This window comes from Hyperoodon ampullatus, assembly GCF_949752795.1.
Source record: "Hyperoodon ampullatus genome assembly, chromosome: 3".
NCBI classification, from domain to species: Eukaryota; Metazoa; Chordata; class Mammalia; order Artiodactyla; family Ziphiidae; genus Hyperoodon; species Hyperoodon ampullatus.
Window position 1 is genome coordinate 16126733 of NC_136916.1, and position 23479 is coordinate 16150211.

Sequence of the window (23479 nt, forward strand, 5' to 3'; positions counted from 1 at the left end):
TGGGAATAGTTTGTTATCAACATGGGTGTACAAGTATCTGTTGGAGTCCCTTCTTTCACTTCTTTTTGATATGTCTCCAGATGTGAATGGCTGTATTATACAGTAATTCTATTTCTAATATTGAATGGAATTGCTATACCATTTCCACAGAAGCAAAAGGGCTTTACATTCCCACCACCAATGCACAAGTGTCCCAATTTCTCAACATTTTTGCCAATACTTGTTATTTTCTTGTGTTTTGTTTGTTTATAGTAGCCATCCCAATAGATGTGAGGTGGTATCTCATTGTGGTTTTGATTTGCATTTTCCAAATGATGAATGATATTGAACATCTTTTCATGTGCTTATTGGACATCTGAATATATTCTCTAGAGAAATGTCCATTCAGGTCCTTTGTTCATTGCTTGTTTTTTATTGTTGAATTGTACAAGTTCTTTATTTATTCTGCATGTCAATGTCCTAGATATATAGTTTGAAAATATTTTCTTCCATTCCACGGACTGACTTCTCATTCTGATAGTGTCCTTTGAAACACAAAAGTTTTTCATTTTGATGAGCTGTAATTTATCTAGTTTTTCTTTGTGGCCTGTGATTGCCAAAAAATCATTGCCAAATCCAATGTTATGAAGCTTTTCCCCTGTGTTTTCTTCTAAGAGTTTTATAGTTTTAGCTCTTACATTTAGGTCTTTAACCCATTTTGAGTAAATTTCGGATATGCTGTAAGGTAGGGGGGTCCAAGTTTAATCTTTTTGCATATAGATATCCAGTTTTTACCACACTGTTGAAAAGACTATTCTTTCCCTATTGAATGGTTTTGGCACCCTTGTCAAAAATCATCTGACCATCCATGAGACAGCTAATTGTTAGGCTCTCTATTGTATCTCATTGGCCTATGTGTCTGTCTTTATGCCAATTCCATACTCTTAATTACTGTACCTTTGTAGTAAGTTTTGAAATCATTAAGGGTGAGGGCTATAAAGTGGTTCTTTTTCAAGATTGTTTTGGATATTTAGGGTCCCTTGAGATTCCATATGCATTCTAGGATGAATTTCACTATTCCTGCAAAAAATATTCTTGGGATTTTGAGAGAGATTACCTTGAATCTATAGATCACTTTGGGTACTATTGACATCTAAACAATATTAATTCTTCCAATCCATGAACATGAGGTGTCTTTCCATTTATTTGCATCTTCTTTAATTTCTTCTAGGAACAATTTTTTGTTTTCATAACCTTGTCTACGTTTATTCCTAAGTATTTTATATTGTTTTAGGCTATTATGAATGGAATTTCTTTTATTTCCTTTTTAGATTGTTCATTGTTAGTGCACAGAAATGCAACTGATTTTTGTGTGTTGATCTTGAATCCTGCAACTTTGCTTAATTTGTTTCTTCATTCTGACATTCTTTTCATAGACTTTTTAGAGTTTTCTACATTTAGGATCACATTTTCTGTGAACAGACATAATCTGACTTGTTCATTTCCAATCTGAATTGTTTTTATTTCTTTTTCTTATCTAATTGCTCTGGCTTGGACTTGCAGTACTATGTTGACAGAAGTGATGAAAGAGGGCATCTTGTTTTGTTCCAGATCTTAAAGTAAAAGCTTTCAGTCTGTCACTGTTGAGTATGACGTTAGCTGTGGGTTTTTCATATACAGCCATTTGTGTGTTAAGGTAATTTCCTTCTATTCCAAGATTGTTAAGTGCTTTTATCTCCTTCTCTTCTTGAGGAAAGCTATTTATTACATAGTCACAAAATTTTACATACATTTTACTGTTTAGAAAATGATTTCCTTCATGTAGATAGCATATAAAAACATTTGTACAAGTAATTATCTCCCTTACTCTCATTTAATGTAAAAATTAATCGCCAGTTCCTGCAAAGGATGAAATCAATTCAAAATAGTCCAATTAAATGAAAGTAAAATTTATTCTCAAAAGTAGATTTCCATGAAAGAGTGCTATTATTTGGCCTGGCAATGTGAAACCATTAATTAATTTTTATCAGGGAAATGTTTTTCACACTGAACTAATTTTATTAGTTTCATTGAGACAAAAACAGGAAAAACTGTAAATCAGAAAGATATGTGATAGCAAATGGAATTAGAACTTCCAAGCTCACACCAGAATTATCTAATATTACTTAAGTTGGAATCTTGTCATATAGTTGCCTTTAATCTCAAGCCATTGAGCACATCTTTGGCAAGAATTCGACATAGATACCATCAGTGTCACATGAGAAAAAGATTTCCAAACCATATTTTAACTTTAACACTCTTTCAAGATTAGTAAATTTCAAAGGAGTCCTCCAAGTGTTTGTAATTGTCTGGTGATTTCTGCAGAAATACTGACAATGTGTGGCATTCACTCCAGCCTGCAGCAGTACTCACGTGAGTATTATAAAAGTTGCATAGCTGTTTACATACAATTCTCTATTCCAGAGTAGCAGCTTGGCCAAAAGATCTTATGACTTTTCACTAGTTTCTAAAATGGTGAATACAGGGCCTTAGGAAAGTTATCTCTCTTGCATAGAGAAAACTTCCATCAAGTAAACTAATTCAGGAACAAATGAACTGTCATTTTTTTCCCCCTAAATAGGTTTTCAATTTCTCTCAAAATAAGTATTCTTCCAAATCCAATCAAGCATTTTAAGACTTATTCACTGAAAAGTCACAATTATTTCTGGGTAGTAGAGAACATTATATTCTATTCTTGCTTCTTTAATGGAAACTTATTTAAAAGCTGTGATTCAAGGTCCTTGCTTTCATTAAATTGACAACTTTGACAACAGAATGCAAGCCTTCTCTCAGGATTCCTAGTTAAATCTTTAGTGGCAACATTTACACAGAGAAATGACAATCACTGACACACAAAAAAGGTATATGGGATGACAAACATGGCCGGAATTCTATCTATATAGATTGACTTCAGCAGACATTTTGCTTGTGGAAGAAATAGTTCACCATCTGATGTCACTAAGTGTCTTTGAGATTTTCAAAGAGAGCTCACAAACTAAACGTCCTTCTTGGATTATGTCAATTTGCACACTTGAGCCACAAAACAAGAACAGACCGCACTGCAAGACTGAGTAGTTCTAGCCAATTCCAGGATGAAAGAAATAGTGCAGATGAGAAATCCAGCCAGTCGGTAAACCAGTAATCAGTCACTCTAGTATTTATTGACTCTATGTGTGATTCAGTCTTCTAGGAAATGGGGAAAACTAGGTAAATGTCCTGCCCTAACAGAGCTAACATTTTGATTTTTCATGACCTCCCTCAAAATATTAAAGAAACTGTTGGCAGCTCTGGAAGGATGGCATCATTTCATAAAAGCATGACTCCACCAAGACTGCCTGAATTGTTATATGGCTTCTTTTGTTGAAACCATGATAGAAACCCTGTAGGATGGGTCGAGACAAAATTCAAGTTTTAGCTTCTCCTTTGTGAGAAAGAGTCACCATCTAGCCAATTTTCAGAATGCTCTGAGAGTGCCTGATACACTATTATAAACCCACTAATGAAAGTTATTCATTTTCTTATATTTTTCTTATCCCCTTTTCCAGCTATTCTCATTTTTATAGCTGAACTTGCAAGTCATTTTATTAGAGTTAAAACTTATCCTAGTTATATTTTGCATTAGATTTAATTAACATGTAGACTGATTCCACTAAATTGTATATATTTACACCATTGAAGCATCCCATAAAGAAACAGTCTTGTCATGAAACTTTCTTCCAGGTATCTGTAATTATTTTTCCAATTTTCTTCAACTAGTCTCACCATATTTATTATTAGATTTCTTACACTTATAATTCTGTTGTGCTCTGGATTGAATGTTTATATCCCTCCAAAATTCATATGTCTAAGCCTCAGTCCCCAGTGTGATGGTATTGGGAGGTGATTGGGTCATGAGGTTGGAGCCCATGGAATAGTATCAGTGTCCTTATAAAAGAGGAGGAGAGACCAGAGCTCTCTCTCCCTCTCCCCATGATGTGAGGACACAGTGAGAAAATAGCTCTCTGCAAACCAGGAGGAAGGTCCTCATCAGACATCAAATATGCCAGCTCCAGGATCTTGGATTTCCCAGCCTCCAGAACCATGAGAATTAAATGTTTGCTGTTTAAGCCACCCAGTTTACAGAATTTGTTATAATAGCCCAAATTGAGACATTTTGCTATGATGAATAGGAGTTTTAGTTGATTAATAAAAAATATGCTTAAAACATTTTGCATCCAATGTAGTGGTAAGATAAATATTGCACATGAAATCTCACATTTCACTCTATTAATGCTTATCTTCAAGTATTTCAATGAACTTCTACAACTACTTTTAAAAGTAGTTGACATTTATGTCATCCTACTGAAGAAACAACGTACTTACTATCATCTGATTAAACACTATCACCTCTCAGATTTTCAGAATGCACCTCTAATGTAATTTTCACACATTGCACATACAAATTTAGATTTATATGAAGTAAAGACCTTTTGAAAAAATTATTATTCCTAAATCCAAAAAAGTTGGCAAAAGAAATTAGGTAATACTTCAAATCTTTATGATATGTTTCATCAAATCAAAGTATTAAAAATAGACCAAATGGAAATTTTCTCAAGCAAGACATGTAGGTAGTGGAGAAATTATTTAACTGAATATATTTTTCCATTTTGAGTCACAGTAATTTTAGCTCTAAAAGTAAATGTATGGAACAGTTAATGTTAATACTAACTTCAGGTATGCTAAAATAATTATCTAATTAGTGGAGTAATTTCTGAGAAAATACTGGAGTATTTTCTGGTAATATTCCAGTGGTAGAAACCCACTGCAGGGGATATATCTCAACATTGTAACACTGTATCAATAGTACAGTTTATAGTCTTATGGTTGACTTGGATCTGAATAGCAACAGAAGTAATATTACTGTTTTATTGTTGAGTAAAACTAAAACAGAGTAAAGCCTTTATACATCAAATAATTCTGAGCAATTAATAGAAGAGACACTAGATTATTGCTGTGCTTAATAGAATGAGGAAGACCAGGCAACGGGGTTCTGTGTAGAAGCAGACATTGCAACACTAGAAACATAATTTTTTTAAAATACCCGGATCAGTACCACAACATGTACTCCCCTGGCTCAGGATATTAATAAATTCTAATAAAGAGAGATTCTTGTCAACATTAGAACCAAATAGTTGTTACACCTAAAAATTATTTTTCTTGCTCACGATTTATTGTTTTCAACATTGTGTATAAATAGAATTTATTTCATTGTGAAGATTTCGTCTTTTTAAATCTAATATCTTTTAAAAAATACTGAGTTAAAATAATAGGTTCAAGTATTCTGAAAAACAGGTCCATCATGTAAAATTTAAAAATTTTGAAAAACACTATTAATAGTATCATTTTCATCCAAAATTCAACTTCAACTATGCCAATTTCATTTAGAAAAGTCAACATATTAATCTATTTCTTTAAAGCTCACACCATTTGGATTTTAAAGAGGATCACAGATTAATTTTTTTTCCAAAATGTGACTACTGAAACATCATTATAAAGTCAGCTTCAGTTAAAAAAAAATTCTTGTCTATAAGTTTAGCATCACAAATTTTCAAGAGAAAAACTGCTTGGCCATCATTATTCCTCCACAGTATTTTCCTCCTAGTGTGGTGTACAAAAGAAACTCACGCTTTAAAGTGATTCTCAATTTTATCTACAGGTTATCCCATTTTAAATAAAATACTGAAGTGGAAACTTCTCAGAAATGAAAATGAAAAGCGAAAAAGCCAGAAGGTGACCTCCCAGTGTAACATTTAAAATGAAATTGGTTTATTCGGCAAATCTTTTCCTTCACTCTCCTCTAAGGCAGGGGTTATTAGTATCTTTCATGCAGCTGAGACCTTTCCCACTCAGCGGCTTTCCCCTTCTTTCGCATTAACCTTTTCCCTGAAGCAGGACTACGAATGTTATCACAGCAACCATGCTGAAAGGAAGCTTCAGAGGGATTAATAATGGAAGGGACTTTGCATTTCTTGTCAAACCGAGTGGTTCATCTTAGCTGCTCACCAAAGAACAGCAAGGGCTTTCCCCAGACAGGCCAGAGAAAGGGCAGCACATCCCCATGTAGCGTCTCTGGGGAAATGGGACAAATATAAAATGAATCCCTGTCTTAGGAATTGTTAAACAGAAAGTGCAATCAAACAGCACAATCACAACCCCCAAACTATGGGAGAAAAATCCTCCACCTGTTTCCTTCTAAAGAGAAGAAATTATTCAGTAATCACTCCTCTTGTTTTAAAGTAATAACAACTGAATATTTGAATAGAATTCCAACAATGGTAAAATCAAACATGTAGAACCTTATGTAGGAGAAGAAAATGAAGAATTCTGTAAACACTAATTAATATAGTATCTGAATAAAAAGTAGAAAATATGTTTGAGCATATTGCTCTAAAATACTAGACTTAGTGCCTCTAAATAATTGAGTCAATAGTTACTAAAAATCAACATGAATGAACCTATTTAATTGTATGATAATGTTTTTTATGAAAGGTGACTGTAGGAAGGTCGCTAGTTCCATTGATGAAATGCAGTCTTCTTTCAGGATGTGATACTGCAAATAGAAACTACAGAAACATGCATGTCTCTACCCATATCTTCCCTTGGTGAACTTTTATTAATGTTATACCTGGAGTATTTTCCTGCCAGTGAGATCAGTTTATCTCACTTTATGACCTCTTATAATAAACTGGAGGTTCAAGATCACACATTTAGTAGATGGTTTACCCAGGATCCAAGTCTAGGCCCTGCACTCTCTAATGCTTGTGCTCTTTCCTCTGCCTTAGAATCAAAGGATATAAGTCAGAGTTATGCTCTGTTTATGAGAGGTACCAACTCACTTGGTGGTAGTGTCCTATAAGCAGAAATAAAATCTTCTCACCCAACCTAAAATTCATTTCAAATATTCCCATACTGAACTCAAACTTAAGCTCATAATTTCCATTGCAGCATTTTAAAACTGCAGTCACAAGCTTCTTTCAAATATTGTTTCACTGATATACCATTAAAAGCTACCTTTCTACATTTCACTCCTTCTTTATAATTGGTAAAAACTGATTCAAAATACATCCCATTTAGTTAGAATCTCAGCAATTTGATATCATTTAATTAGTTATTTTTATATGTGGATCTGTCTTTTTCTTAAAAAGAATATTTTAGTTTCTGACTGACTCTAAAGGCATATAAATGGGATCCATGCGGGGCCAGGTGTCTTAGCCTCCCCAGGCGGCTCAGCAGCCTCTGGACTAAAGGTGGACAGGATTTGGAGGAAGGAGAGGAGGGAACTTACATTGCTGTTCATCACTCATGTCACCACACTGATCTGTGAAGTCACACACATTGTCAGGAGGCAAGGACACCCCATTGTCACACTGAAAGGCTTCCATTCCTTGCTGAACCAGTACAGAGGTGAAAACGCAGGAAATCCAAAGGATACCCAAAGCTTCATTCTTCAGGAAAGCTAACATTCTGGTCAGGCAGGGGAGCATTGCTTGATACATCTTCTTAGAGATCAGGCCGTTGTAACGTGTGGGTTCATAATTAAAAACATTCTTTCTCTTTTCTCTATTTTTTGATTTCCAGATTTGCCTCCTATGACTGAAACTGCTGGTAACTATCCGCAACTCTTAACAAATGAGTCCAAGACAGTTCATTTACTCTTTCAGGGGAGTGTCTTTAGAAAATATTTAACTTGAACAATTGCACCATTTCTCTATCTAGCTAAGCACAGATGTTTATTGCCCTATGTATACCATGTTTAAACAATTTAAGCCCTTATGATAAATTTTTCTTTCAGGAGATAGCATTAACAACTAAAAGGCAGGCACATAAATGGGAGGAAAATTACAATAAAGTTATAAGTAACATAAAAAGGTTCTATATTAATTCCTATGCTTAATCATGTTCATGTAATTTAGAACATTATTGTCACTAAAACTCATTCAAATACTTCAGGCCCAACTATTAGAATTGTTTCATGAGAATGAAATGCTTGTCCTCTATCACTGAATGGAAATTTTGCATTGCTTGCTTAGATAAACTGAAAACCACAGGATTTTAAAAACTGAAGGGACATCGGGGATCATTATTTTCCAAATCACATTACTTGGATCCAAGAAAGTTAAGGGATACTTATGAGGAAATACAGTATTTTGGAATTAGAAACTGGAATTCAAATATCCTGCTACCGAGTGCAGTGTTTCTTCCACTGCGGTACACGGATTTTCAGGTCAATTCATCTTCATATGCTTTTACAAGTGAAAAATACAATTTCAGGATCCATATTCAGAATGAACAGTACACTAAAGTTCAGAACACTTGAACTTTATATTATAAATAAAATTTTATAAAGGTGAATAATTATAGAAATTATATGGAGTTAAATATTCAAAATATTCCTTTATACTTGATTTCTTAAAGGCATCTTGAAGTTCTATTCAACTATCTTCTTTTAATTTCTGCAATATAACTGCAAGAGATGGAGACACCAAGACTATAAGAAGCGATTGGAGAATGCAGGGTGGAAAGAACCATAGATCAGGGACAGAAAACGCTTCTGTGCTTTTAAAGAAGATACAAAGAAAGCAGATTTTCCAAATATTCTAAGAAAAAAGACTCAGTAAAAACAATGTTCTAGGGCCTCCCTGGTGGCGCAGTGGTTGAGAGTCCGCCTGCCGATGCAGGGGATACGGGTTCGTGCCCCGGTCTGGGAGGATCCCATATGCCGCGGAGCGGCTGGGCCCGTGAGCCATGGCTGCTGAGCCTGCGCATCCGGAGCCTGTGCTCCGCAACGGGAGAGGCCACAACAGTGAGAGGCCCGCGTACCGCAAAAAAAAAAAAAAAAAAAAAAAAAAAACAATGTTCTAAGATATGAGCATTCAGGATTCTAGGAGGAAAATCCATAATTTGCCCTATTATAATTGACCACTCCACACAATTTAGCATTTCACTGCTCAGTGCTCCATTCCAATTTCAGAAATATTTATTCTCCTTACCTCTCTGCTTTGTAAATGAATTCTAAGAAACACATTGCCTACTTCTCTCTTTGTGTATCTCTTAAATGTTGACTATCCTTATAGTTCCACATTACTCCTCCTCTCTGCTCAGATTATACTTTTTTCTAGGCTTTCTCTTCATGCTCATAATTTCAAGTAGTATCTATACATTGTTATCTCCCAAATCTATATCTGAAGTCCTGATATGACATGTTACTCAAACCAATATCTTAAGTATTCTTCCAGAACACACACACACACACACACACACACAAAACACATAGCCTAATTGACTTGCCTTCTTGAATCAAAAACTAACTTCATCTTCCTTCCCCCCACCCAACCAACCAGTCTGTCTTTACTCCCCTATTCTATATTACAGTGAATGGCGCCTTCTTCTGTCCATCTTGCCATGCCAGGAACGTATATGTTGGTCCTGGACTACCCTTACCCGTTCTACCCATCAATCATCAAGTCTCACACATTCTATATATGTCAAGACTCCATCAATTCTCAACTCAGCAATACCCTGAACCAGATGTTTCCACTACCCAAAACTCATTTCCCATTCTTCAGGCAGAATGATCATTCTGAAGCATAAGGCCACTCCTACATATTTCCGGAAGTGCCATATTTCCTAGCACTGCTTGCAAACACAGCTTACCTTCTGCAGTTCACTGCTGATTACATCTTCCTCTGTGTTCTCAATCAAGATCTTACTCAGTTATTACACTAGCAGTTTTCTGAACATGCCACCTCTAGACTCCAGATCTGAGATCCCTTTCCCACCCCAAGCACCAGGTGAATACTAATTATTCTTTAGTTTCCAGCTTCAAGGACTACCTCTAAAGTATCCTGGCTTATTTCCTCAGACTGATTTAAATTTCATTCCTGGGTTCTCTCACAGCCTTCTGTTCTCACTGATCTTAGCATTTCTGGGGCTGGTGTGCTCATTGCATGCTTACTTCAGTGATTCCTCCGTTAGTCTGTAAGATTGGAGCTGGATTGTGACTTTCTCACTATTGTATCCTCAGTTACTAGCAAAGTTCCTGGCAGATAGATGTTGCTCAGTAAGTAATTCCTTATTGAATGTAATTTATGAGGGCTTACCATCATTTCAATTTTTGCTAGACACATGTAAAGAAACGTAAGATGTGAATTTTTTTTTTTTTTTCGGTACGCCCTCTCACTGTTGTGGCCTCTCCTGTTGCAGAGCACAGGCTCCGGACACACAGGCTCAGTGACCATGGCTCACAGGCCCAGCCGCTCCGCGGCATGTGGGATCTTCCCGGGCTGGGGCACGAACCCGTGTCCCCTGCATCGGCAGGCGGTCTCTCAACCACTGCGCCACCAGGGAAGCCCAAGATGTGAAATTTTTAAATGCCATTACATAAAAGATATATAATTCTTATAGGTAAGGACAAGAGAAAGGGCCCATATTTGCTGTCTCACTGAAATAAGAGATATTTATCCAAAAAGAAAAAATAAGATATACATTTCTTGTGTTCAATGTGGCTTTTCTATTTCTAAATCTCATGCTATTTTTAAAGGCCCTTTCGATTTTGAAATTGCAATTTGTGTTTCATTGGCAATGCACTACACCATCCCCCTACACTAAATAAGTAAGGAATGCATCATGTCAAAGCTCATTCCAGGTTTTCCTTTTTAAGGAAGGAAGGAAGGAAGAGAAGGGAGAGAGTAAAAATGTGAAAAAGTTATAAAGAAGAAGGAAGAGAAAGATGAAGCAGAAGAGCGTAAAAAGGCATGCAAACACAGAAACATTTCAGTTTTACATCCGGATTCTGAATTCAGGTCCTGTAACATTTTATACATTCACTATTTTCCATTTAGAAAAAAAATCACATATTTCATTGCTGTCATAGCTGTTTATTGCCTAGTTTCAGCTGGGAAACTCCTTTATTAACTGTTATCACCTCCTAAAAATAACATTACTCTATACTGTTTCAAGTGCCGTTCATCATTTAGACAAGAAATGAACTGGAATGGTGGCACCCAAGGTAAATCAGTATAATCAGTAGTATAATAGTTTATAAAGCAAATTTATATTTTGTTGCCAAAAGATAAAATTATATTCAACTGATAATTTCTTTATCACTTTTTCTCTACATATACCAAAAGGGGCAAAAAAATAAACTGATGCTGGTTGCAACCAGGGTTGTTTTTATCTAGTTTATTGAGGAAAGCTAACAAGTCTTAGAGATCCAGTGTTGTAACACTGGGCTGAGGGCATCATACATATTGTCTCATTATGTCCAAAACATCTTGCATTGTTTCCTACTTCTACTTAAAAAAAATATTACTCAATTTTCCAAGATCACAAATGATGGAGCTTGACTATATAATTTTAATTGAATTATATTGCTTCTGGATGAGACTTCCAAGAGGCAAAGTGACAGAGCAAATTCATTTTAAAAAGAAATAACATACTGTTTTATCTTTTTTAAAAGACTGAGCACCTACTTTACACTAGATATTGGGTGTAGGGAAATAGGAGAGATACAATGTAAGATAAGACAATATACCTAACTTACAAGAATTTACAACCTGGGAAGTGCATATAAGACCTTTATAAAAAAATGTACATGCACTGCTTCTAATTTGGGCTTAAAAAGAGTGGATTATATTTTCTATAAAAAAAATAAGCCAACTCTCAAGCTACAAAAAAGGTAGATGCTGGATGGAGTGAGATATAGAATGCTGTAAAATATATAAATGAGCCCTGAGCCTACAAAATGCAGAGCAAATTCCCAAGAGTTGAAAGGGAGATCAAAGGAGACATAGCCAACACAACAGAGTTTATTATTGAATGACTGTCCTAAAGAATATTTTAAGGAAAATTCCAGAATTAATGTGAAATAATCATTGAAAGAAGGTATGAGACGCAAGAAGAAGGGGTGAGTAAATACTGAAGCTCTATTTCAGATTAAAGTGACCCAGAACCCTAATCTTGAAAGATGAACTGAGAAAGGTCGTTAAAAGATTTCTATGTACATAAGATAGGGAAATAGAAGTGCTATCACTTACAGAAAGCCAGAGGAAGAGTATGCTAGGAAAAAAATTCCTGGCACCTTCAATAAGGATTCCCATAGATTATGACCATCCAAATAAGAGCTCACAGTGAAAAATTAACCAGCAAATGACAAACAAGACTCTATGACTCAGGGCCAGCACAAAAAAAATAAGCAAAGGTACAATTAGATACCTGATAATGTCATATATTGGCAGTATGTCATCGTGAGTACAAAATAATTATGTATCAAGTGTTAAACAGATTAAATTTTTAAAATAAGCACTAGAAAGAAGGGACTAGCCATGCTTTTGTTAAAGTGACCAGGAAAAATATAATCACTGAGAATGAAAGAAAAGTAGATGGTATAAGTAGGAAGAAAATAAACAAATGAATAAAGAATTTAGTGAATTGGAAGACAGGTATTTTTTAAATGTACAAAATGCACCATAGAGATGTATGCACACATTTTACAATATAGTTTAAGACCGTGGAACACAGAATGGTAGGGTCCAAAATATGACTAAATGAAACTTACAGGGGAGATTTTAAAAAAAGAATAGAGAGGCAGTATTTGAAATAAAGCTTCTCCAGAAATGAAGAAAGTCATGCAGTCTGAGGATTCAGATGACTGCAATGACTGCAATTACTTCGAATCCCTTACCCCTCCCCTCCACCTTCCCTTGATAAAAGAAGTAGTCCTTTCAATTATTCCAATTCTCTACAATCTCTTCTAGAAAACAGAAGCAGAGGGAATGCTTCCTAACTTATTCTGTGAGGATAACATTACCCTATTACCAAAATCAGACAAAGACATTAAAAGAAAGAAAAGTTACAAACCAATCTCTCATGAACATAGATATAAAAATCCTCAATGAACTACTAGAGAATTAAATCCAAAAATGTATAAAAATAACTATATGCCACTGTATATATTACCAAGTGGAATTTATTCCAGGTATGTAAAATCAGTTCAATATTCAAAAATCAATTAATATAATCCATCTCAAGAGTCTAAAGAAGTTATATGATCATATCAACTGATGCAATAAAAGCATTGGACAAAATCCAACATTAATTATAAAACAAACTCTCAGAAAACTAGGAATATAAAGAAATTATCAACTTGATAAAGAATATCTACCAAAAACCTATAGCTAACATCATACTTAATGGTGAGAAACTAGGTGTTTTCTCCCTAAGATCAGAAACAAGGCAAGGATGTCCTCTCTTCCTATTCAATATCACACTGGAAGACCTAGCTAAATGCAGTAAGACAAGAAAAGAAAAGAAAAGATATACTGATTGGGAAGGAAAAAATAAAACTGTCTTTGTTCACAGGTGACATAATTTTACATGTAGAAAATCTTTTCAAAAAAATCACACATAAAAAACCCCTGAAACTAATAAGTGATTGAAGCAAAGTTGCAGGATACAAGGTTAATATACAAAGTTAATTGATTTCCTATATACCAGCAATAAACAATTAGCATTTGAAATTAAAAACACAGAACTATTTGTATTAGCACCCAAAAAATGAAATGTATATATATAAATCTAAAAACGTATGTACAAGAGTAGTATAAAGAAACCTATAAAATTTTGATTAAAAAAATCATAGGGCTTCCCTGGTGGTGCAGTGGTTGAGAGTCCGCCTGCTGATGCAGGGGACACGGGTTCGTGCCCCAGTCCAGGAAGATCCCACATGCCACGGAGCAGCTGGGCCCATGAGCCATGGCCGCTGAGCCTGTGCTTCCGGAGCCTGTACTCCGCAACGGGAGAGCCCATAACAGTGAGAGGCCCGTGTACCACAAAAAAAAAAAAAAGAAAAAAATCATAGAAAATCTAAGTAAATAGAGAGATATCCCATGTTTATGGATAGGAAGACTTAATGTTGTTAACAGCTCTTCCCAACTTGATGTATGGATTCAACACAGTTCTAATAAAAATTCCACCAAGCTATTTTATGAATATCCACAAATTAATTCTAAAGTTCATATGGAAAGGCAAAGACCCACAATAACCAACACAATACTGAAGAACAACAACATTGGAAGACTTCACAACAGTGTGAATACACCACCTGACTTCACAAGTTAGTATAAAGCTACAGTAATCAAAACAATGTGGTACTGGTAAAAGAACAGGCAAATTAATCAATGGAACAGAATGGAGAGTCTGGAAATAAACCCACGGAAATACAGTAAGTTGGTTTCTGACAAAGGAGCAGAGGCAATTCAATGGAGAAAGAATAACCTTTACAACAAATGTGTTGGAAAAACTGGACATCCACATGCAAAAAATATTAATATAAACATGGACTTTAGAACTTTCATGAAAATTAACTCAAAATAGATTATAAACCTAAATGTAAGAAGTTAAACTATAAATTCTAGAAAATAACATTGGGGAAAATCTAGTTGACCTTGGGTTTAGCAATGACTTTTTAGATATAACACCCAAAGCACTATACATAAAAGAAAAAAAAATGGGTGTTTGATTTTATAAAGATTAAAAATGTGTCTCTGAAAGACTGTTAAGTGAATGAAAAGGCAAGCCACAGACTGAGAGAAAATCTTTGCAAAACACTTATCTGATAAAAGACTTGTAATCCCATATAACAAAGAACTCTGAAAACTCAACATCTAAAAAAAATCTAATTCAAAAATGGACAAAAGAAAAATGGATTATAGCCTTTAATCCAAGACCAGAAACCATAAAACTCATAGAAGAAAGCACAGGGAGTAAGCTTCTTGGCAATTTTTTTGTTAGTTTGTTTGTTTTTGGATTTGACACCAAAAACAAAGGCTGCAAAAGCAAAACTAAACAAGTGGGACTATATCAAACTAAAAACCTTCTGCAAAGCAAAGGAAACCAACAACAAAATGAAAAGGCAACCTATAGAGTGGGAGAAAATATTTGCAAATCACATATCAGATAAAAGGCTAATATCCAATATATATATTTTTTAAAAAACTCACACAGCTTAATAACAAAACCCCCCACAAATAATCTAATTTAAAAAATGGGCAGGTGCTTCTCTGGTGGCGCAGTGGTTGAGAGTCCGCCTGCCGATGCAGGGGACACAGGTTCATGCCCCGGTCTGGGAAGATCCCACATGCCGAGGAGTGGCTGGGCCCATGAGCCATGGCCGCTGAGCCTGCGCATCCGGAGCCTGTGCTCCGCGACGGGAGCGACCACAACAGTGAGAGGCCTGCATACCGCAAAAACAAACAAACAAACAAAAAAAAACGGGCAGAAGAACCGAATAAACATTTTTCCAGAGAAGACATACAAATGGTCAAAAGGTACATGAAAAGTTGTTCAACATTACCTGGGAAATGCAAATCCAAATCATAATGAGATATCACCTCACACCTGTTAGAATGGTTGTCATCAAAAGACAAGAGATAATTGTGGGTGAAGATGTTGAAAAAAGGGAACTCTTGTGCACTGTTGGAAATGTAAATTGTTACAGCCACTCTAGAGAGCAGTATGTAGTTTCCTCAAAAAATTAAAAGTAAAACTACCATATGATCTAAGAATCCCACTTCTGGGCATATATCCAAAGGAAATGAAAACTGGATATCAAAGACATATCTGCACACCCATAGTGATTGGAGCATTATTCACAGCAGTCAGATATGGAAGCAACCTAAGTGTCTGTCAACAGATAAATGGATAAAGAAGATGTGGTATACGTATACAATGGAGTATTATTCAGCCATGAGAAAGAAGAAAATGGTGCCATTTGGGACAACATAGATGGACCTTGAGGGCATTACATGCAGTGAGCCAGACAGAGAAAGACAAATAGTGTATATCACTTGTATATGGAATCCAAAACAGCTGAACTCATAGAAATGGAGAATAGAATGGTGATTACCAGGGACTGGATAAGGGGGAAATGAGGAGATGTTGGTCAAAGCATACAAAGTTTAACTTAAAAGATGAATAAATTCTGGGGATATGATGTACAGCATGGCAATTATACTTAACAATACTGTATTAATAATACCTGAAAATTGCTAAGAGGATAGATCTTAAATGTTCTCATCACAAAAAAGAAATGGTAATTATATGACATAACAGAGGTGTTAGCTAACTCCATGGTGGCAATCATTTTTCAATATATAAATGCATCAAATCACCATGTTTTATACCTTAAACTTACACAGTGTTATACATCAATTGTATCTCCATAAATCTGGGGAAAAATATTAATGAGGGAAAGGTATGAAGAGTTACCTCACCTAAGAAGATATACAGATGGCAAATAAGCATATGAAAAGATGCTCAACATGACACGTGTGCAGGTCACTGTGAGTTAAAACAATGATATAATACTACACATCTATTAAAATGGCTAAAATCCAAAAAAGGAGGAACTCTCATCCCCTGCTGATGGGAATGCAAAATGGTACAGTCACTTTGGAAGACAGTTTGGCAGTTTCTTATAAAACTAAACACACTCTACCTTATGATCCTGCAATCACACTCCTTGGTATTTAACCAAATTATTTGAAAACTGTGTCCACACAAGCTGTTTATAACAAGTTATAATCACCAAAAACTGGAAAATATGAAGAAGTCATTCAACAGCTGAGTTGATAAACAAATTGTAGTACGTCTATACAATGGAACAGTATTTAGTGATAAGAAGAAATGAGCTATGAAAAGACATGGAGGAAATTAAATACTCTAAGTAAAAGAAGTAAGATTTGATTCCAACTGTATGACATTTCAGAAAAGGCAAAACTATAGAGGAGTGGGATAGAGAGGGTGGGAGGGAGACGCAAGAGGGAGGAGATATGAGGATATATGTATATGTATAACTGATTCACTTTGTTATAAAGCAGAAACTAACACACCATTGTAGAGCAATTATACTCTAATAAAGATGTTAAAAACAATAAAAAATAAAGATTTCAAAGTAATTAAAACAAAAAAAAAACTATAGAGAAAGTAAAAAGATAAGTAATTGCTAGGGTTCCAAGGAAGGAAGAAATTGATGGGGCACAGAATTTTCAGGGTGTTGAAAGTATCCTATATGATACTGTAAAAGTGGATACCTGACACTATGCATTTGTTAAAACCCATAGTCCTGCACAACACAGAGTGAACCCTAATGTAAACCATGGACCTTAGTGAATAATAATGGCAATATTGGTTCATCAGTTGTAACAAACATACCACACACTAATGCAAGATGCTAATAATAGGAGAACCTGTGGGGGTGAAGCAGGGGAGAGGGTTTATGTCAAACTCTCTGTACTTCCTATGCCAAGAGCAATTCTCGATAACCCTAAAACTGCTCTAAAAAGTAAAGTCTATTAATATAAAAAAGTTAGGCTGAGTCCAGGAACTGAGCAAGAGATCATAATTTTTATTGGGCTGACAACCATCAACCTTCTGCACCTCCATTTCTCCCTTTTCTGTTGGCAGATGTGAAGCAACGCCCTCATTGGCTGCCCATCTGTTTCCCCTTCCGATGCCAAGCTCTAATAAACATATCCACAACTTCCTGCAGGTCAAGGCCATTCAGCTGCCCCTCTGACCTTGAGGATCATTATGGAACCTCAGTTACAGACTCTTGACTTCTGGCAGTTAGATCCTGCTCCCTGGTCTCTATTATTTCAGGGCCCCACCATTCCCTTGGATAAGAATGAGCCACATTCTGTGACCACTTATCTTATCAAAAGGTCTGGACTGCAAAGGAGAGTCACCACTGAACGTGGTGTTGCTGGTGACCCTTTCATCAGCACATTCCTCATGGTCTTGGTCAGTGATGTGCCCTCTGGGCTCCCCCCAACCCTCTAGCGTGTCTCCCTCAGCAATACTCTCTGCCCCGGAAACTCGGGCACATCTACTTTGTTTGCCTTTGTCCGTCACTTTCTCCAAGCTTGTAAGCATCACCCGAGAAATGAGTTCACCCCACCCCCGGACTCTTTGCTACGATTTAAAATCCTGTGTTGTGAAAAAGTTCTCCCAAGTCCTTGAATTACTGCTTATTCAGGCCAACATTCCAGAACCTTCAAAATCCAGTCCTGGGGCTCTCTTTAGGCTCTGGATGGTATGGCATGTATGACTGATTCTTACAACTTTTATAGTGTAAAATTTCTTTCCTTTGTTATCAAGCCCAGCCCATCCTCGGCCAGGTTATGCTGGGATTTGACTCTAGTTATGGGCCTGGCAGCCAAGGAGAGGAGACAGGGACAGCTCCTAAGGAGGGCATCTGTTGCCTCGAGGAGAGATCTCTGCAGCATCTTGTAGTATGGGGGAAGCGCTGGCCCTTGGAGGGCCCTCTCCTACTTTCCCCCAGCCCCCCAAAGGAAAGATTTCAGAGAGGGGGGGGAAGAGAATGGGGTAGCATGTGGGGAAAGGAGCACCAACTACAAGAGAAAGTGCCAAGGAGCCGCCCTGGGGAGAGACTGAGTAGACAAATAGACAGTGGCCAGATCACATGGGATGATAGAACTTGACCCACCACTTCTGTGGCAACCAGGCCAGGAAACTAAACCACAACCACTGCAGCAACTGGCACAGCATGGTTAGGACTTGCTCAATAACGGCCAGCTTCTCTCCTTTTATGCCCCAGCTTCCAACTCAAGATCAACCAAAGAAAGTCAAACATGGTCCCCAAACCAATCGGATAACATGCCTCACATTTTATTCGTTAGTCCACCTCCGGCTTCCCCATGACAACAACATCCAATGAGGCCACACCTGAAGCCCTTTTTTTCATTATAAAACTTCCCTACTTCCCTGCCTGCCTTTGAGTCTGTGCAAATGATGGCGACTAACTCTCTTGCTAGACCAAGCTCGGAATAAAGAGCCTCTGTGTGTTCTCATTTGGGTGGTCTTTGTTTATTTCCACATAGTAAGAAGGTTAACACCCGTTCCCCATGCCTTCATTCTAGCTGTTCTGCGCATTCTGGGAGAAAGGATGCATCAACTCAGGATTTCAGAGACGAAAGTGCATTAGATGTATTTAAAGTACAGATACTCAGTGTGTGCAGAAATTTATGTTAATTCTAGCAGCTAGCCACTCTTTTCGTGAATGTCGTAGCACTGCCAGCTTGGGGTAGGGACAGGCAGTACACCTGTCGAGAGGGGCTCCCAGCCAGCCTGTTACACCCACAACCAGGATCCCACCCCACTCCCCATGACTCCAGGATGGAGAGAGAGGTCAACAGAAGGTCAACCTTCCCTCACCCCTTGACGATACCACACCACCCATAGGTTCTGAGGGTTTGGGGCATTCACGTGGACGTTTTAATCTCACATTTCAGGGTCTAAGGTTTTCCCAGCCAGGGCCTGACCTTAGAATAGCAGGCCTGCCGGCTCTCACTCTGAGCCTTGAACTGCTTGCTAAGGACCTGCAGTTTCTCATCATCCCCCTGCAGGGCACCAATACCACTTAGCAGTAACCAGCCAACTCTGCTGTCTTTGAAAGCTTTGGTTTCAAATAACCTAATTGTTGCATCCTCGAGGGCATTTATTTCCCGGGTCACTACTGGTAAGATCATTAGCAGTTGGGCTGTCACCTTGTGTCAGGAATTATTTTGCCCCACATACCATTCTGAGTGGTGTCCGTTTTACCCACAAGGTCATGAGTGCACCAGTCCCCAAATCCCATCTTACCACCTTTTCTCCTAGATCATTCTTGTTATGCAGGTCTAAGAGCAGATGCTAAAATGGAAGACAAGATACTAATGAGGCAGTAGGAGGGGCAGTCCTCATGAGGAATAAAGGGCTGGGAGATGCAGGAAGAGTCTTCTAATACCTTGTAGAGAAGCGAGAAGGGAGCTTGGACAGCAAGAATCTGGGTCTAGAGCACAGAAAATTTTCCAGAAACCATCCCTTCACTGTTTAGACATTATAACAAAGCTAATGACATCACCTTAGAGAAAGTTTTGTGCTATAATAGCCTTTTTCCCCCAAAACTAAACATATAATTTTTGCCTTTAAAACTTGAGAATGTTTTGCTGACAATTTTGTTCCCACAGGACTTGGGTATATAGTGTGATGATCACATTCTTATTGAAGAATAGCCATCCAGAGACACTGGAGTAATCAAAACTGTATGACCTCTCAAACTGTGGGATTCTACTGCTTTCCTCCACAGTGGGGTGGGTGTTTGTTATTACTGGTTCCTGCCATAAAATAAATACAACTCTATAGAGAGCTAACTGTGCAGAAGTGAAGAGGGTGTAAAGAGGTCAGATTTTCCACAAATATTAGAGTATCTCTTTCAAGGTATCTATGAGCACGAGGTTAAACTTTTTCTCAACCAAAGTCTTGACAGCAGGTGGAGGCAGGTGATGATCTCAATTGACCACCAACCCCAAGTTCAAAGTCCATCCCACTGAAAAGTGACCTTGCGAGATTCAGGAGCATGTTGGTTCAGGTCCCCAGCTTGCAGTCGAGTTTATTGAGATACGATGCCGTAGTAGCCAGGCTGTCTAACATAGCCTTCTGGCCCCACTGGACAGATTCTGGTTTTAAGAAGATAAAACACTGATTTCAAATTTAAGGGAAAGGGCATATTTTGAAATGAATTTCTTCTGATTACTCTCTATTCAACTATCTTTAAGAACACTTTATTATTAAAGACATATTTTCTAAAAATTATAACCAAACCAGAAACTTACCTCGTGGATTTTAACATAAGGGTACTTAAAAATGGTTTGTGTAAGATAACTTTTCATTAAGCTATAATGAGAATATCAATAGTGGTCTCACAGTCTTGCTGGAAATTCATAGGAATTCTAGTTGCACAGTTGCAAAAAAAAAATGTTTCTATTGGAAATTAAAAGTGATTCTCTGATAGAGCAGGATGGTAGAGAATATCTAAGAAATATCAAGTAGTAAATGGAAGATGAAGGAAATAGGGCCCCTTTTTCTACCAAGGGTACTTTCCATGAGCAGGCTGGTGAGCACACAGCTTAAGCTGAGCAACCAGCAAGCACTCACTGGCGCACAGATCCCAGAAGAGGAGAAACTAGACTGCTTGAGGTCCAAGTGTAAACTTCAGGATCTCATGCTGAACCAACAAGCAAGCTTGAGGGGAAGGCTCGCCATATTTCCCACAATGGGGACAGCGTATTTGCATAAGGGTAAGATTTGGTAAGGTGGAATAACTGGAGAAGGCAGCCATCCACAATATTATTTGATCTGAGTTTACCTCATTTATTTAATTCTGTATCAGACTGTGAATGGTACACAGGGAAGAACGCTGTTTTAGTGTGATAGATATTCCCAGGTAAAAATCTATACCAAAGAAAGCTGACGGGTATATGAAATCCCTAAACTTGGCAACACTGAAACCCTATTTAGGAAAAGGAATTCTATTTAAAATAAAATTCATATAGGTTTACAAATCTTCACAAAGATATTCTATATGATTTAGAAGAATCTCACTCCAGTCTTCTCACAATTTAATTTTTGTACTTAAACCATATATGGAGGTCTCTAGTACAACTCCATCCTTCCACTGAACAGTTATTGAATATTTGTCTTAGCAAAAGCTTTTGTTGTAATGTTTGGGAAGCCAACCCTTGACAAAGACAGCTAGAGAAGAGTGACAACAAATAATAATCATTACAGAGAGAAGGATTGGAAGCCAACATATTGGAAGATTAAAGTAGTAAGGCATTAACAGCTTGGCAACATCACAACAGTGATGGACATTCAGATGTTAAGGTGACCAGTTCAGTTCAGGAAACAGATGATTATAAATAAAGAAAACAAATTCATTGGGTGTTCATATGTGTCTGTGTTTAGAAAAAAAAGTAGAACTCGGACCATATTATGTTATCTAACAAGTGACCAAAACTCTTATCACTCCACATGACATACGGAAGACCTGGCATCATAGGCTTAAAGACAGAAGCTACACAAATAAATCAGACATGGAATATGCCAAATGTGATTAAATCTTAGTGATGCACGGTTCCTTGACATTTGCTTTTTTTTTAATTTATTTATTTTTTATTTTTAACGTCTATGACCTTTGCTTTTGTACTTGCCCTTTGCCCTTTGTTCTTTGGCAAGAGTGCAGAGGTAAGGGTGGGAGGGAGGGAGCCATGGGACAGGCTGCTTCTAATTATTAAAAAAACTTCATAGAAGGGTCCTTCAAAAACTTGCAGGGCTTCCCTGGTGGCACAGTGGTTAAGAATCCTCCTGCCAATGCAGGGGACACGGGTTCGAGCCCTGGTCTGGGAAGATCCTACATGCCACGGAGCAACTAAGCCCGTGTGCCACAACTACTGAGCCTGTGTGCCCTACGGCCCGTTTGCCACAACTACTGAGCCTGCGTGCCTAGAGCCCGTGCTCTGTAACAAGAGAAGCCACCACCATGAGAAGCTTGCGCACCACAACGAAGAGTAGCCCCCGCTCCCTGCAACTAGAGAAAGCCCACGTGCAGCAATGAAGACCCAATGCGGCCAAAAATAAAATAAAAAATAAATAAATTTATTAAAAAAAGAAAACTTGCAAGAACAGGAAGATGTCCAAGTGAATAATAGAGAATGATTTTTTTTCTTTTTTTGCTTTTCAGTGGTAAACAAGGACACGTCTGGTATTTCTCATTCTATTCACCATTCTATTCTCTCTTGAACTACTTTTGCTTCAACCTTTTAAAGGCCTGTTTGTGTTCAGAGTTCTTAGAATTACAGCTGAATAAAATCCAGTCAGAGAATATAAGATGTGTATGGTATGGGCTTGAAGTGAGAACGCATGAGTCAGAGACACTTGCTGCAAGACAATGAAAGGTACATTTAAGGCAGATGATTAACAAAAGCAAGCAGGACTGAGACAAATTAGAAAGATTCACTAACTAAGCTAAACATAAGATCAAACCATCAATAAGAAGTTGGAATAGTACCTATACAGAAGGCAAGACAACTATCTTTACTTCACTAGTAAGTAGAAGGCAAAAGTAGGAAAGGAAAAATGATCATTTATGATGTGTGGGTATGTTGTAGAAACACAGGGAAATTACTTATGAAAAAAATCCTAAGGTATAGTTATATAGTAAGTGTAATTTAACGCAGTAAATTAGCGTTGAATAGAGAGCATCCAGCCTGAAATAAGATTGTAGAATATGATTGTTGTAGACAATTCTGTAATCTAATGAAAAGATATATTTTTGTCAAGGCTATATTTGGAGTACTTAGAGGAAAATGTAAATGATATTCATTGCTCACTGCCTTTCTTTGGAGAGTTGTGAAGTAGTGATGAAAACTAAAGCAGCAGGGGATGGAACAGCAAAACTGACGATGATAGGAGAGCCAGAAAGTGTGAAAGAGGAGAGAATTTACCCACTGGATCTCATGTCCCAGTGGTGTAAACCCTGGGCTGCACAAGTACGGGTGGGTTGCACAGGCGCAGAGGTCTCCAG

At 37.2% G+C, this 23479-nt stretch overlaps 1 protein-coding gene across 1 annotated transcript in view; it reads right to left on the bottom strand.

Annotated features, from left to right (window-relative positions):
• The window catches only part of MALRD1 (MAM and LDL receptor class A domain containing 1), a gene marked incomplete at both ends in the record, with an annotated part of 583874 nt that extends 576333 nt beyond the window's left edge, over positions 1–7541 (bottom strand). The window contains one exon of the mRNA XM_079699366.1: positions 7343–7541. Coding sequence (XP_079555492.1) covers positions 7343–7541 — 199 coding nt within the window. The remainder of the gene's footprint in view (positions 1–7342) is intronic.
• Between the last annotated feature and the right edge of the window lie 15938 nt (positions 7542–23479).